We start from the raw sequence: 16,041 nt of genomic DNA, 5'->3' as shown, positions 1-16,041 counted from the left end.
ATAGAGTTCAAGCTAAGGCTGGGCTATACAAGACCGTTTTGAAAACAACAAAAACAAACAGGGCTGGAGAAATGGTTTAGCAGTTAAGTGTGCTTGTTGCTCTTCCAAAGGACCTGCGTTCAGATCCCAGCACCCATGTCAGGCTGCTCACTGTGGTGATGTTTTATTTGTACTCTAACAAATACAATTTGCCAGAAGATCAGAGGACAGAGCCAGCCACTAGATTAAACATAGAGGCCAGGCGGTGGTGGCTCACACCTTTAATCCTAGCACTCAAGAGGCAGAGATCCATTTGGATCTCTGCAAGTTCAAATCCACCCTGGACTACACGAGATTAATCTAGTCTAAGAGAAACAGAGCCAGGCAGGAGTGGCACACACCTTTAATCCCAGCACTTGGGATCTCATGCCTTTGCTCCCAGTATTTGGGAAGCACACACGCCATCAATCCCAGCACTAGGAAGGTTGAGACAGGAAATGATATAGCTGGGCGGAGAAAGGCATATAAGGCATGAGGAGACAAGAACTCAGTCCTTTCGGCTGAGGACTCAGAGGCATTCAGTCTGAGGATTTGTGGAGACAGGATCTTCCCTTTTCCGCTGAGGAGTTGGCGAGGTAAGAAATGGCTGTGGCTCGTTTCCTCTGATCTTTCAGCATTTACCACAACATCCGGCTCCTGGGTTTTTTGTTGTTGTTGTTGTTTGTTTTTGTTTTGTTTTGTTTTGTTTTTTCCGAGACAGGGTTCCTCTGTGTAGTTTTTGGTGCCTGTCTTGGATCTCGCTCTGTAGACCAGGCTGGCCTCGAATTCACAGAGATCCGCCTGGCTCTGCCTCCCCAGTGCTAGGATTAATGACGTGCACCACCACTGCCCGGCAGCTCCAGGTTTTTATTACAAGACCAATTAGGATTCATGCAACAGCTCACAACCATGTATAACGCCAGCTCCAGGGGATCCAATGCCTTCTTCTGGCTTCTGTGTGATCCCTGCACTCAAGTACACATACCCACACACACATATACATACATATAATTTAAAAATGACCAGAAACTCCCAAAGGAACCATTCTCCTAGGTCCGAGTCTAGACCAGGCGAGTTTGGTGGAGGCCACGCTGCCCGGAGAGTAACTGAACTTGGAAACTAATGAGAACGGATGGTTCTTTCTGAAACTGTGTGCACCAAAGCCAACCTCCCAGACTAGCCCAGCACTTCTCTCTTCAGCCTCCAGGAGGCATCCCAGAGAACATTCTTCAGTTCCATGTTAACAGATTTACACATAACTATGAAAGACATTTAAGAGGGAACGATAGAGCCAAGCCCCACCCCCTTTTTAAAGCCTTTATATATAGTTCATGGCTCTTTCAACAATTTTTGTTGTTGTTGTTGTTGTTTGAGGCTCAGTCTCATGCATGCTGGCCTCAACCCACTATGTAGCCAAGGATGACCTTGAATGTCTGATCCCCCTGTTACCACCTTCTAGGTGATGGGATTACAGGGGTGCCCCCACATGCCACTTTGTGCGTGCATGTGCACATGTGTGTACAGATGCAGGTACATGCATACAAAGGCCAGAAGACAACCTTGGGTGTTGTTCCTTATTTTAATGTGTTTTTGCTGTCACTGACCTGGAATTCATCAAGCTGGCTAGACTGGCTAACCCATACACACCAATTTTTTAAAACCTGATTAATTAAATATATATATATATATTCCACAGAGCTGGGAGTGCAACTCATTGAAAAAACACCTGCTAAGTATGTGCAACACCATAGGTTTGAATCCCAGCGCCACAAAAAGAAAATTCCATAATGCCTATAAAACTGTTTAGAAAAAATTTATTTTGAACACATGAAAGGAAAATTGAGAGATACCCCAAATAAAACACAGAAGATCCTTTCCAAGGTGACGGGGACCCACAGGTGTCCCTGAGCAGTGCCCGGTGCTGCACACAAGCGCGGGTCTCTCCCTCCGCACTCTGAGCTCATGGAGCTGCCCAAAACTTGGGTTAATGGCAGAGACACGTCACATTCCTGAGGCAGGGCAAATGGACCCGAGAGGCGGCTTACCCGCCAGCATTCCCTGGTGGCGGGCTAAGAGTGTCTGTGCGTGAGTGATACCATCACTCTGGGACCGGCATATTTAAAAACACCCGCAGAGCTCTCGGCAGAGGGTTGAGTGCGCTCCCTTCCATCCATCCAATCTGGATATTTAACAGGACCAGGTAGGAAGCACCCAGGCAACGGCAACTTGGGACATCAGTACCAAGATGGTTCTGCCAGCTGGAAGGACCACCCGCTGCCTTCCAGGGGTCCTTGTTCATGGGGCCAGCACCCCTCTCTGAAGGCTTCCTTGGCCCAGGTGCAAGGCACACAGCCGCTTGGCGGCTCAGAACGGCCAGCCTAGCGGATGGGCCTGAATGGAAATGTCACGCCTGAGATGAAGGTGTGCCCTGGGTGTGTAGGCAGGGCTGGGTGGGCAGCTGGGTGGGCTGGCACAGCCCCATAGGCAAGCGGGGGTGTGTGGATGTGCGGGTAGAAGCCAGGGGGAAGGGCGGTGTGTGGCGACTGCTGCACTGGGCCTGAGATCACCAGCTGGAGTAGGCTGCAAACACAAGGAGAGAGATTAGGACTGAGGCCCCAAACCCTGTGTGGCCACTTGGGCCTCTGGCCTGCTCTCCCAGACTGTACAAGCCTGACAGCACAGGCCTGTCATCCCAGCACTCCAGCTGTTCTGTCTCCCTGAACCTGGTGCCTCACACAGTTCATGAGTCAGGGGCTCCTGGCGGGTGAACTTGAAGCACAGGAGACTAGGGAAGCGATCTGCAGGATCTAGGCCAGGACTGAGAGAGAAGGACCTGCAGGGATAAAGCTACAGGCCCACCAGGGATGGGTAGAGGTGGTCTACACTGGGAACCATGGGCCATGTGAAACTATCCATGTGATGATATCCACACCCCTCAACCCTCAGAACTTGAGGCTCAAGGAAGTAGCCTCTGTGCTGGCTAGTTTTATGTCAACTTGATACAAGCTAGCATTATCAGAAAGGAAGGAGCCTCCATTGAGAAAATGATTCCATAAGATCCGACTGTAGGGCACTTTCTTAATTAGTGACTGATGTGGTGGGCCCAGCCCATTGTGGGTGGTGGCACCCCTGGGCTTTCTATAAGAAAGGAGGCTGAGCAAGTCATGAGCAAGCCAGTAAGCAGCACCTCTCCATGGCCTCTGCATCAGCCAGACTTCCTTTAATAATGAACAGTGACATGTCAAGCCAGGTGGTGGTAGCACACACCTTTGATCCCAGCACTCAAGGGGCAGAGGCAGGCGGATTTCTGTGAGTTTGAGGCCAGCCTGGTCTACTTAGTAAATTCCAGGAAAGGCTTCAAAGCTACACATAGAAACCCTGCCCCCCAAAAAAACAAACAAACAAACAAAAGTGTAAGCCAATTAAAATAAAGCCTTTCTTCCCCAAGTTGCTTTGGTCATGGTGTTTCATCACAGCAATAGTAGCCCTAAGACAGCTTCCATGCCAGCCTGGGCCAATGCCCATTCACAGCGCTATCTGAGGACAGCAACATGGCCATCAGAAAAATGTCAATCCTGATTGAGTCTTGACTGCATTCCATACATAAGCCCCACAAAAGTGGCTTTTCAAACGACCCTGAGATCCAGAGTCCAATGCATCTCAGCCCCTGGTAAGCTGAGGCGCCTACTCCCCAGCCCCAGGACCCTCTAGGCCAGCCCACACCTTCCCCACTCAGGACCCCGAGGCTCTATTGTGAACCTCACCAGCACCTCTTCTTCCTTCCCTTCTCCATTCCCCACCTTCTGGAATTCCCCATCAGTGCTGCTTTGAAACTCTGGTTCCTTTCCAACCGTTGGCGTGATCAGAACCTTCCTGCTCTACAGCTGAGCACATCCATCTTCCTGAACTCAGTCTGCAGACCAGCCCGGGCTCTCCCTACTGAGGTCACAGGCCACCTCCAGCCTCCGGCTTAAGTCTCTGCTACTGACACAAGATCTCTGCTCACTCCTGTCCAGACTCCCTGAACCTCAGCCTGGCCATGAGCCTGGAGTCCATGCTGCTCTCTCTCACCACCAAATCCAGCCTTCCAAGTGGTCCTCTCACCCACTTGGTCCCTAATTCCACCATGCTGCACCTCCCAGCATGCTGTCTATATGATGCAGCTGTATGCAGTGACAGCCTGCCCCCAAGTGGACCCTCCTGCTCTTTGGATGCTGTCTTATCCTTCTCTAAGGGGGATGGTGGAACTGTCACAGACCCTCCTGCAGCATACATGACCCAGCGCCCACAGGAGATCTCAGACAGTACAGTACACTGTGGGTGTGAAGAGAGCTGGCACAGTTAAGGGGCCGAAGCTCCTCTAAGGCCTTTTCAAAACCCCAAAACCAACAACAAAAACCACACAGATTTATTTTTATTTTATGTGTATGGCTGTGTATGTAGCCTGCAAGTATGTCTGTGTACCACATGCATGCAGTACCCACAGAGGTCAGAGGAGGGCACTAGGTCGCCTGGAACTGGAGTGAGAGCTGGTTGTGAGCTGCCAACCCAGGTCCTCTGCAAGAGCACCAAGTGTTCTTAACCACTGAGCGCTCTCTCCAGCGCCTCTCAGCTATTTCATCACGTTTTCTTTTTGTTGAGATAACTCTGGCCAGCAAGCAGGGCCGTGGTGGTGGTGCACACCTTTAATCCCAGCAGGCTGAGTTCAAGGCCAGCCTATTCTACAGAGTGACTTCCAGGATAGCCAGGGCTATGCAGAGAAACTCTGTCTCAAAAAACTAAAAACCCAAAACCAAACAAAACAAAAACCTCTGGGCAAGAAGCTCAACTAAAACATTTACAAGCCAAGTGATTCCAGACCAGCCTGGGCTACATGAGACCCTGTCAAAAGAAAGAAAGAAAGAAAAAGGAAAAGGAAAAACAATGTATCAAGCCAGGAGAGCAGCACTACGGCTGCCAAACTGGCACGCCCTTGCAGAAGTGCCCAGTCCGGCTGGACAGCAGACTCACAGCAGTCCACGTGAGGTTCAGTTGTCTTCTTTCCCAAATAACGACCGTGACTAGGGAGAGACCCATGGGGCAGAGGAGACAGACTGTCAAGCAGCATTTCATCTTTCCTTCGCTGTCACCCCACGAGGCAGACACCATTACCAACCCAGAGGGAAACGAGACTCAGAGACACACACAGAGAGACTGCCCAAATGCCACCAAAAATCTCTCAGGAGCCAGGCCCCTGCTGAAAGAGGCCACCAGCACACCTGGCTCTCGGGTGGAAGCCCTGCCCCTTCCAGACAGAGATGTAACTCGAAGTCACCAGAGAGTGACAGCACACCGTCCTTAGAACATACCAATTTTGGCTTCACTTCTAAGGACGGGTTGCGAGGGACATTTGACCAAGCACTGCACCAACAGCAGCACCCTGGTCTTGCAGCTTGCAGTGACAATGGGGGGGGGGGTGTCACTGTGGCCTCTCCCACTCCAGCAGCAGCAGGGCCACTCTGAGAGCCTCTGCTCTCCCCTGCAGAAGGCTCATCAGTGGGAACTCTGCCCCCTGCAGCCCAGCTTTTCCCAGGACCGACGGGTCTGTCCTGCTTTGCCTCCTACCATCCCCACCCTGTTCCAACAGCACCAACCCACTTAGAGACTGGGACACCTACTTGTTGTGGGGTAGCCGGGAGCACAAGGTTCTCAGGTCATCTGAAACCAAGGAGACATGAGATTAGATCTGGGGAGACCTGGGTGCTGAGGCCTCAACAAGAATACCGCACAGCCGGCAGCAGAGACTGTCGCAGCAAGTTCCCAGCCCTTAGAAGCTGGGCTCTCCTGGGTGGCAGTTTTCACTCTAAATAACAAACCCCACACGGAAGGAACCATTTGGGAAGGGGTTAGCCCTACTGCCAATTTGTTGAGCATCTGGAAAAGAGCCCAAAGTCAGGGCTCTCGTCGACTTATCAAATGCCCAGAGTAAAATGGGGAGCTCATCACTGGTAACCCTTTGCTGAGGATGCAGGCACAGTCCATCGGACAGCAGACACAGGGCTGTCGCCGCCGCAGCTCGGGGTAGAGTGCTCACCTAGCACGCACGAGGCCCTAGCTCAGCCTCTAGTACTGCCCACCCTCCCGCCAAAGGAGGCAACCGGACAGCAAACGTATCTGGGCATGGTGGCTCACTCCTGCATTCCTAGCTCTCAAGCGCAGAGGCAGAAAAAGTGCCACGAGTTTCAGGCTAGCCTGGGCTACAGAGCAGGCCCCTTTCCCCCTCTCTCTGTCTCTCTCTCTCACACAGACCCCAAACCTTAGTCCTCCAGAGGAAACATTCTGTGTAGAAACATCCAGCAGCCCTGTGCCAAAGAGCCAGGCAATACTAAATGTCCTAGCTAGAGCACATCAGCACCGATGAGGGGACTCTGGGGATATCCTAGGACTTTCCACCAGCCTCCCTTGTAGTCACCAGGACGGGGAAAAGTCCTAAAATAAGCAAAGGAGGTGTCTGTCTAGGATGCCCTGCCTTCCTGCCTACACCACGGGGCCCCGGGGTCAGTACTCACCTCTCGTGCAGAGCAGGGCTCCTGATGCCATGGCGACCTGCAATGCCTGGGCCAAGCGGTCCAGTGCAAGCTCGATCTCCTGGGAGGCATTGAGGGGGTTCAGTTCATCTGCCAGTCTGTTGATCTCCTCCACAAGCGGGACCATGTGGTCAAACAGGATGAGTCCCAGGCGCCCATACAGATTCTTCTCGGTCAGGTGCAGTTGGAGCGTCATAAGGACCTGCAGGACACTCAGGTGAAGCTTCGAGTACAGCAGGTGTGAGTCTCTGTCCGTGCCTGTGCCTGAGTCCTTGGCGGCCTTGTGACCAATGTGGCCGTTGGAGAGGCAAGGCTTCTTCCTTTTGTAAGCCAGAGGGGCCTTCACGCACCAGCGGATCAACCCAATGAGGGGTGTGAGCTCTAAGAATCCTATGGGCAGGTTGGCGGCAATGGGAGTATTTAAAAACGTGATGAGAATCAACCTCGGGTCCTCGAAAATCCAGCCGACAATCATTTCAAGCAAGTCCAAAGGTGGGATGAGGTCATCTGCAAAGAGACATTCAGTTGGGAATGGTTCTGGCCTTGGAGACAGGAGCCGAGTGGACAGTGGGCGATGGATGGAAGTTTACGGCCTTCCTGTCTGGTGCCCAAATGTCTACTGCCCAAGGTCCCCCATCTTCCACCTTCTTTCCCACACCTGCTCCATGGGTTAATGTCCTGTCCCCGGTGTCCCGACCCTACGGCCAAGGTCAAGACTCAAACACATATATACACACACACACACACACACACACGCACACAAACCTCAAAGCGCCCCAGTAAGCTGAACTCCATTGAACTCCATCACTCCCCGACACACATGTATTTAGTTTTTTTTTGAGGAGGCGGCTTGTGTGCCGTGGGGCACATGTGGAGGTCAGAGGACAACCTGCAGAGCCCCTTCTCGTCCCCCTTTATGAGGGTCCCAGGGATTGTCAGCTGGGTGGCACACGCTTCTACGCACTGAGCCCTCCCACCCACCAGCTCCTAGCTCAAAACTACTGGCATACGTCATCTGTCTCTGGGTATAGGTTTCCACCCTATATCCAGTGTCTCCTCCACAGTACAGTGAGAGCTATGGCGGCCTTCAAAGAGTAGCCTGGAGTCTTGTCAGGCATCTGCCAACTGCCAAAGGCCACCTCAGCTCCAAAGCTGGAACCCTTATCAACAAACCAGCGGGACTCCTGAACAGCATTGATGAGGACAGAGTTGGCACTAACTCTGGGCCCATTATGTGTCAGGTGCTGGTCCTGGTCCTTTATACAGACCCAACCACTTAACCCACGCAGCACCCCAGACTGATGCCCCAGAAAACACAGGCAAGGTGCTGTTGAGTCCTTTCTTGGGACTCTAAGAAGCACACGGTGGGCTCGTATCTGAGCCTGGCTTTTACGCCACCAGGCTTCACTGCCCAATCAGCTGGTATGTGCTCAGGCTGGCTGTGGCCCAGCCTCCTCTCTGGGAAGAAGCATTCATTCTCAGCTCACGGGAAAACAAAGCACGGCAGGGCAGGACTTGGGGAGCACAGCACATGCTCCCTCTATTGGAATAAGGTCTCCAGCCTCGTCCCCTGCAGACGGTCCTTTCTCAGACTGTCCCTCCTCTGTGGTACACGCGTCCCTCCAGCAGTGGGTAGCAGCTGTAGTCTACAACCTCCCTATGGCAGTCCTGCCTCTGCCCCTCGATTCCCCAAGGAGTTCCTCTCTGAGTAATGCCATCTCCATTCCCAACATGTTCCCAGGCCTCAGTAGAGACACTCGCAGTGGCCAGAAGGCAGCATGTGCATAGGTGAAGGTGTGCATCTGCGCCCTGGGCATGCATGCACAGGGAGGGCATGTGCTCAGTGACTGAATTCCCCGTCTCCACACAGGAGACCTGTGCTCTTGAATCTGTCTAGCAAGAGGTGGTGCCGCGTGGTTAGGGGATTCCTTCCTTTTGCTGGCTTGCAGAAACAGACCACCCCATATGCTGGCGGCGGCAGCATCCAAAGGCAGCACTGCTCGCCATTCTGACAACTGTCTTCAGGGCTGAGCCAGTGCTGAGTGGCTGGTCACTGTGGCTTATATGAAAATATCCTGTCTTGGACACACAACACAACAGTGGCTCCCGAGCCTGACTTCCCATTCCAGACACAGTTCACCCGCTCTCAATGTCAAGGCCAGCTTCCATCCTGTTGGTCTAAGGTCTGTAAGGAACTGCAACGAGGTGAACTAGGTCTAGTGACATCTCTGCCACAGGACCTGCCAATCTCAGAGGCAGACTGCTGGAGGAAAGAGCATGGGGCTACAAGGGAATGCATCCCCACACTATTTCCAAATGAATGTTCTAGAGAGTAACACAGTTTAGGTTTATTTATTTTATTTTATACACAAGTGTTTTGCCTCCGTGTGTCTATATGCACTATATGCATGCAACTCAACCTGCGTCCTCTGTAAAAGCGACAAGTGCTCTTAACTGCTGAGCCATCTCTCCAGCCTGAGAGCAATAAAGTTTAAATGCAATAAAAAGGATAAGAAGGGAGACCCACATATAATAAAGGGGGTTGATGAACAGAAATAGGAAATGTTCCCGAAGGCTCTCAAACAAGTAGTGTCCTGTGCATCTGCCTCTGCCCCTGAGCACAAAAGCAGGCCCAGAGCTTCACTCCACAGAAAGCCACACATACACATACCTTTCCATTGTGGGAAAACAGTGAGCCTGAGCCACACAACACTGCGGGGGCCACAGGGGCCACAGAGGTGCACAGACTTACGCAGAGAAGCCCTATTTATTGACCTTGTTCCTGGAAACCTGTCCATGACAGAGGAAATGGCTGGCAAAGCCTGGGCTGTGGAGGCCTCAGCCCTCTACCCCCATTTAACCAGTCAGTCGACTTCTACTGTTTGTTTTTAATGGGGAATCTGACCAGAGAATGCTACTACTCGACAGGGACAAGGGACACTTGGGATTCCCTGCTCAAAGCCAAATCTCATGGCTCGCCTGGGAATCTCTACTGACAGCTGCTGAGGAAGTCTCAAAACTGTCTTAAATAGAAAAACTGGGACCGAGGAAGAATTGCAGCTAAAAAGGTTTACCTGACAGCGCCATGGTGCAGGGGGCAAAGGTACTTGGCGCCAAGCCTGACAACCCGAGTTCCACTCACAGGACACAAATGGTGGAAGGAGTTGTCCTCTGACCTCCTCACACATGCAGGGGCATGCAAGTGCCCACACATATACACACACAAAATAAATAAATGTAACATGAAAAAAAAAAAGGTTTAACTCCAAGGCTGGAGAGATGGCTCAACAGTTAAGATCACTAGCTGCCCTTCCAGAAGACCTGGGTGGCTCACTACTGTCTGTAATTATAGTCCCAGGGCATCCGACATCCTCTCCTGGTCTTCATGGGCACCAGGCATGCATGTGATGCACAGATATACATGCAGGCAAAACATCCACACACAGAAGAAAAAGAGGAAGAGAGGAGGAAGATGGGGAGGAGGAGAAGGAAAAACCTTAAAAAATAATAAAATAGCCAGGTGGCGGCAGCGACGCACGCACACCTTTAATCCCAGCACTCAGGAGGCAGAGGTAGGCGGATCTCTGCATTTGAGGCCAGCCTGGGTTACAGAGTGAGTTCCAGTCTGGGCTACAGAGTGTGTTCCAGGACAGGATCCAAAGCTACACAGAGAAACCCTGTCTCGATAAACCAAAAAAAAAAATAAAATAAAATAAAAAATAAGGCCGGGCGGTGGTGGCACATGCCTTTAATCACAGAACTCAGAACTCGGAGGCAGAGGCATGTGGATCTCTGAGTACCAGGCTAGCTTGGTCTAAAGGGTAAGTTCCAGGACAGCCAGGGCTACAGAGAGAAACCTTGCCTTGAAAAACCTAAATAAATAAATACAGAAATAATAAAATAAAAAGAGCACTTGCTGCTCTTCCAGAAGACTTGAGTTTGGTTCCCAGCTCCCACAAAGAGCAGCTCACAACTATCTGTGACTTCAGCTTCAAGGAACTTGCACCCTCTTCTGGCCTTCCTGGGCAACCACTCTTACCTATACCTACACCTACACACACACACACACACACACACACGCACGCACGCACGCACGCACGCACGCACGCACGCACGCACGCACATAACTAAAAATGAATCTTGGGGGAGGCAGGTCATATGTCTATGGAAAAGGACCCATCTCAGCCCCAGGCCCTAGCTTTTTATGCTTATTTTCACCACTCAGACCCAAGCAACTGAGAAGAATTTAACAAAGTCCCTTTTAGCAAATGGAAGAGGTCTAGATGCCAACCTTTAGGCTTAGGCCCACAATAAGGATGCATATTTCACAGTTAAAAGTCAATGCAAGGGGCTGGAGAGTGGTTAAGAGCACTCATTGCTCTTTCAGGACCTGAGTTCAGTTCCCATGCTGGGACAATCTGTAACTTAGCTTGAAGGGATTTGACATCCTCTTCTGGCCTCTGTGGGCACTACACCCTTGACACACTCATGCACACAAAAATAACAAATAACAAAACAAAAGCCAATGTAGTCACTGGTGCACGGGATGCAGTTCCATGGCCGAAGGCTTGCCTAGCATGCATACAACCCTGGGTTCCACCCCCTGCACCGCTAAGAGATAAATACACAAGGCTGGCCTTCACGAGGGGCTGCTTTGACAGGAACAGCCTGCTTGACACTTACCTGATGACAGGTCATAGAGCGCAGTCACGGACGTTATGAACTGGCAGCAGAAACGGGGACTGGCACTGAAGATCTGCTTCAACGTCTGAACCGAGCCTGGCACCAAACAGCAGTAGTCATCCACTAGGGCCCTAGCAAGTCTCACGCAGTAGACCACAGGCGTCCGCTGGAAAGAAGCCACAGTCCAAGTCACTAAGGGATCCTGAGCTAGCAGGTAATAGCAGCATTTAAACAGTGAACCTACATACAGGAGTGGATGGAGGCACTTGGAGGACAGGGAGAGGGGTGTCCACGGAAGCAGTCTGCCTCCTACCCATGCATGAGCACAGCTCCACTGGGATGGCCATGTTCCTCCGCCTGCTATCTCAGGCTGCTCCTGCACTTGAGGGCAGAGGTGAGTCCTTACCACAGGGATCATGCAGCTACAAAGCTGGAATATTTATGTAAACATTCTGCAGAGAAGCCAATTTTGGTAAGATGGTTGCTGAGGCCAGACACCACAGATCAAAGTTAACCATTATTACCACTCTGAGGTTCGGAAGAGTCTGTGAACTGTCACATGATGAAATGTTTGTTACAGCTGGGCATGATGGTCCATGTCTTAATATCAGTGCTAGGATGTCAGAGGCAAAAGGATCAGGAACTTTAGCTAGCCTAAGCTACTTAGCTAAATTTGTCTTAAGATTTTTCGGTTTTTTTTTTTTTTTGGTTTTTCGAGACAGGGTTTCTCTGTGTAGCCCTGGCTGTCCTGGAACTTGCTTTGTAAACCAGGCTGGCCTCAAACTCAGAGATTCATCTGCCTCCCAAGTGCAAGAGTTTTGTTTTGTTGTTGTTGTTGGTTTTTTTTTTTTTTTTTGGTTTTTCGAGACAGGGTTTCTCTGTGAAGTTTTGGTACCTGTCCTAGATCTGGCTCTGTAGACTAGGCTGGCCTCGAACTCATAGAGATCCGCCTGGCTCTGCCTCCCTAGTGCTGGGATTAAAGGTGTATGCCACCACCACCCAGTAAGATTTCATTTTTTTTTCTGGTTAAAATTTATGAAATTATTTATTTTCTTTCCTTTTATTTTATTTTACAATACCATTCAGTTCTACATATCAGCCACGAATTCCCTTGTTCTTCCCCTTCCTGCCCCCCTCCCCTTCCCCCCAGCCCACCCCCCATTCCCACCTCCTCCAGGGCAAAGCCTCCCCCGAGGACTGAGATCGACCTGGTAGACTCAGTCCAGGCAGGTCCAGTCCCCTCCTCCCAGACTGAGCCAAGCGTCCCTGCATAAGCCCCAGGTTTCAAACAGCTAACTCATGCAACGAGCCCAGGACCTGGTACCACTGTCTAGATGCCTCCCAAACAGATCAAGCCAATCAACTGTCTCATCTATTCAGAGGGCCTGTAAGATTTCATTTCTAATGGTATGTATACCTGTGTTTCTGTGTATGTGCATTCATATAGACCAAAAGAGACGGACTGATCTCTTGGAGCTGGAGTTCTAGGCAGTTGCAAACTGCCCGAACTGGGTGCTAGGAACTGAATGTGGGTCCTTGGTAACAGCAGTCTGTGCTCTCACGCCCTCCCGCCAGGCAGGGTTTCTCTCTGTGTAGCTTTGCGCCTTTCCTGAAACTCACTCTGTAGCCCAGGCTGGCCTCGAACTCAGAGATCTGCCTGCCTCTGCCTCCCGAGTGCTGGGATTAAAGGTGTGCGCCACCGCCGCCCGGCCATTCTGTGCCCTTAACCACTGAGTCATCCCGCCATCCCTCTGCATACCATTAAGATCGAATCATTTTGCCTAAGAAACAGATTTTTCATTTATTCTGAAGATGAGGCATTTTTCTTTATTAAAAAATAATTTGGGTGTTACAACCTTTAATCTCGGGAGGCAGATCTCTCTCTGAGTTAGAGGCCAGCCTGATCTACATAGTGAATTCAATGTCAATCAAGGTTATACACTAAGACCCTTTAAAAGAAAAATAAAAATGGGGGGTGGTGAGATGACTCAGCCAGTAAAGCTCTTGTCCCACAAGCCTGACAACCTGAGATAAAACCCCAGAACCCACATAAAGGTAAAAGGAGTTGGGGCTGAAGAGACAGTTCAGTACTTAAGAGCACTGGCTGCTCTCCCAGAGGACCCAGGTTTGATTCCCAGCACCCACATGTTGGCTCCCAACCATCTGTAACTCTAGTTCCTGGGATCTGAAACCGTCTTCCAACTTCCTTGATTGGTGCACCAAGCATACAGGAAGTGCAGACATACACACAGGCAAAACACCTACACATAAAAAATACTTTAAAATCAATAAATAATAATTTAAAAAAATAAAGGTGAAAGGAAGCCAGGTGTGGTGGCCCACATCTTTAATTCCAGCACTTGGGAGGCAGAGGCAGGTAGATCTCTGAATTCAAGGCCAGCCCAATCTACAGAGGGAGTTCCAGGACAGCCAAGGCTACAAAGAGAAACCCTGTCTCCAACAACAGAAAATAAAAAAAGGTGAAAAGTAGTGAACTGACTTCACAAAGTTGTCCTGACCTCCACAGATGTGCTGTGGTACAGGCAACCACACACATACACATACACACACACACATCATACACACACAATAATAATAAAAATTTTAAATAAGCTGGTTGGGGGGGAGGCATATACCTTTAATCCCCAGCACTGGGGAGGTAGAGGCATGTGGGTCTCTGTGTGTTTGAGGCCAGCTGGTCTACATTTCAAATCAGACCCTGTTTCAAAAACAAAACAAATTGTAACCATTTACTACTGGGTGCATAAGAAGGCTACAATTCCAGAGCCAGGCACAGTGGTGCCTCTGCTCCTCAGGAGACTCAGGCAGAAGAGTCATGAGGTTTGAATCCAGCCTGGGCTACATACCAAGTCCTTGTTTCAAACTAACAAACGTTATCGTCCATAAAAAACGGGACTGGGTGTAGCACACAGGCAGCAATGATCCACTTCATCACACACGTGTAAAATACCTCTACTGACATCCAGCTACGTCCAAACTCTTGTTATCCTGTCTATGGAGACTGGGAAGTAAAACTACTTTGAAAACAGTACCTGGAGCCAGGAGGCCGCACATTCCAACACCGGGATCCGACACACAGCCACGGCCATGGAGACCAGCTTTCCCAACAAGCTCATCCGGCTATCGTCGGCTTTGTTCCCTTGGGGGCTGAAAAGGGAGGAGAAAATGATCTGCCGCACAGAGTCCTTGCTTTGCTCCTGGAAATAACTGCACATGATTTCAAGAAGCTGGAGCTCCTGGAGCGAATTCAGTCTCTGTAAAAACAAACCCGGGAGAGAAGCTGTGAGAGATGGGGGCCTGCACCTGTCCCTTAGTTCCCACAGTAAAGGGTGGCTGCTCTTTAGTTCCCACAGTAAAGGATTCGGGGAGTGAATGCCTGAAATCCCAGCACTTACGAGGCTGAGGCTAGAGGATCTTGAGTTCTAGGCTGGCCTGCGCTACATAGTAAATAGTGAAGCAGTGTTTAAAAAAAAAACAAATTCTGTTTTCCCCCCCCCGGGAGTACTTTTTCACCTTTCTGAAGCCTTAAGAAAAAGCCGTGCATCTAATTAAGCAACATCCCAAAGGACTCAGGTTGGAAACTCTAGTGATGTTAATTAAGTAGCCAACTCCCAAAATTCTTCTCCTGGATCCTTGGTAGGCGACTGTCACACGCCTGCCCAAAAAGGCACGCGGCTGAGCATCGCCGCGGGGCTGCAGGACCGGGGGGCTGGAGGAGAGAGACCTCGGGGCGAGCGCTTGTCACCGAGCGAAGGCACGGTCGGGGCGGGCACCTTGGGCTGCGCGCCGCGCTCCTTGGGCACCTGGAACACGAACTCTTCCAGCAGCTCCACGGGGCCCTTGTCCACGATGGGCAGCGGCGCGCTCTGCAGCTGGCTGCTGAAGTAGATGTCCAGGTGGTACAGCACCTCCTTGGCGGCGCTAAGCGCGTCGCGCCGCAGCAGCGAGTGGCGGATGTCGCTCATGGTGCGGCCGCCGCGTCCCCGCCGCGCGTCCCACTTCCGCCCGGAGACAAAGAGGCGCGACCAGCCCTGGGCTCCGACGCGGGCAGGGCCGCGGCTCCCGCCCGCCCGCCGCTACCTGGCGCCGACCTGCTCAGGGGGCCATCGTCGCCGCCGCCGCCTCCGTGGGCCAGCGGGCGCCCTGGGTCCGACTGCGGCGCCGCCCAGAGCCGCGGGAGCCGACGCCGCTCGGCCGAACCGGCGGCGGAATGCCGGGGCGGCGACGGCGGCCCGCAGGGGCCAAGCTCAGGCCGCGGCCGCGCGCTCTCGTGGGCGCCCCCTGGCGGTGAGGTCCGCACGGGCAAGCACGAGGGCACGAGGCCCCGCCCCGCCGCCTTGGCAAGTGTTTCTGATCCTCCACCGTGTAGGCAAGCCTTTTGGTGCTCCCCACCAACCGGGGCATGCTCTTAACCCCGGGGGCCACTAGGGTCGATGATGCTGGTAAGCACCACCGCCCAACCCCCGACCTAACGTCCTGCTCCCACCTTCTGTTCCCAGAGCCAGTGTTTCCAAACTCTCTCCTGGTTGACCCCTAGGCTCTAGCCTAGCCCAGGAGGACTATGGGAATCTTAGCACAAGGTGCAGCCCACATGCCTCCTGCTCCTGAAAACCCTACCACCCTACAACAAACCCCCACTCCCACTCCAAGATTTTTATACAATCTATGGGCAATCATTTACACTTTATATTGGAGATTTCTTAACATAGCCGGAAAAGTCTTGAATGTGGCCCACAAGTACAACAATGAATAA

At 51.6% G+C, this 16,041-nt stretch overlaps 1 protein-coding gene across 3 annotated transcripts; it reads right to left on the bottom strand.

Annotated features, from left to right (window-relative positions):
* Nucleotides 1–1,814: 1,814 nt before the first annotated feature.
* Ints15 (integrator complex subunit 15) lies at nucleotides 1,815–15,489 on the bottom strand. 3 transcript variants are annotated; one of them, XM_006982645.4, is made up of 6 exons: nucleotides 15,062–15,489; nucleotides 14,321–14,542; nucleotides 11,268–11,433; nucleotides 6,567–7,091; nucleotides 5,676–5,715; nucleotides 1,815–2,598 (listed from the first exon to the last, which is right to left on the bottom strand). In XM_006982645.4, exons 1-6 carry the CDS (start codon nucleotides 15,251–15,253, stop codon nucleotides 2,397–2,399), a joined length of 1,347 nt encoding a protein of 448 aa, XP_006982707.1. In that variant the 5' UTR covers nucleotides 15,254–15,489; the 3' UTR covers nucleotides 1,815–2,396. The 3 variants fall into 3 exon arrangements, with proteins under 3 accessions (XP_006982707.1, XP_015856688.1, XP_015856689.1); XM_016001202.3 differs by having other exon boundaries at nucleotides 15,092–15,489; XM_016001203.3 differs by lacking the exon at nucleotides 15,062–15,489 and adding an exon at nucleotides 14,802–14,954.
* Between the last annotated feature and the right edge of the window lie 552 nt (nucleotides 15,490–16,041).

Source organism: Peromyscus maniculatus, chromosome 23, assembly GCF_049852395.1.
Source record: "Peromyscus maniculatus bairdii isolate BWxNUB_F1_BW_parent chromosome 23, HU_Pman_BW_mat_3.1, whole genome shotgun sequence".
NCBI classification, from domain to species: domain Eukaryota; kingdom Metazoa; phylum Chordata; class Mammalia; order Rodentia; family Cricetidae; genus Peromyscus; species Peromyscus maniculatus.
This window is presented reverse-complemented; position numbering and strand designations above follow the sequence as displayed.

What these genes read in the sequence shown, in the direction of transcription:
- Ints15 (XM_006982645.4), bottom strand. Translation starts at nt 15,253, where the DNA reads ATGAGCGACATCCGCCACTCGCTGCTGCGGCGCGACGCGCTTAGCGCC. An exon ending in AGCGCGGCGCGCAGCCCAAG is followed by an intron (nt 14,543 to 15,061) that starts GTGCCCGCCCCG and finishes TTGTTTTTACAG; the next exon opens with AGACTGAATTCGCTCCAGGA. An exon ending in GCTCTATGACCTGTCATCAG is followed by an intron (nt 7,092 to 11,267) that starts GTAAGTGTCAAG and finishes GTCTCTTTGCAG; the next exon opens with ATGACCTCATCCCACCTTTG.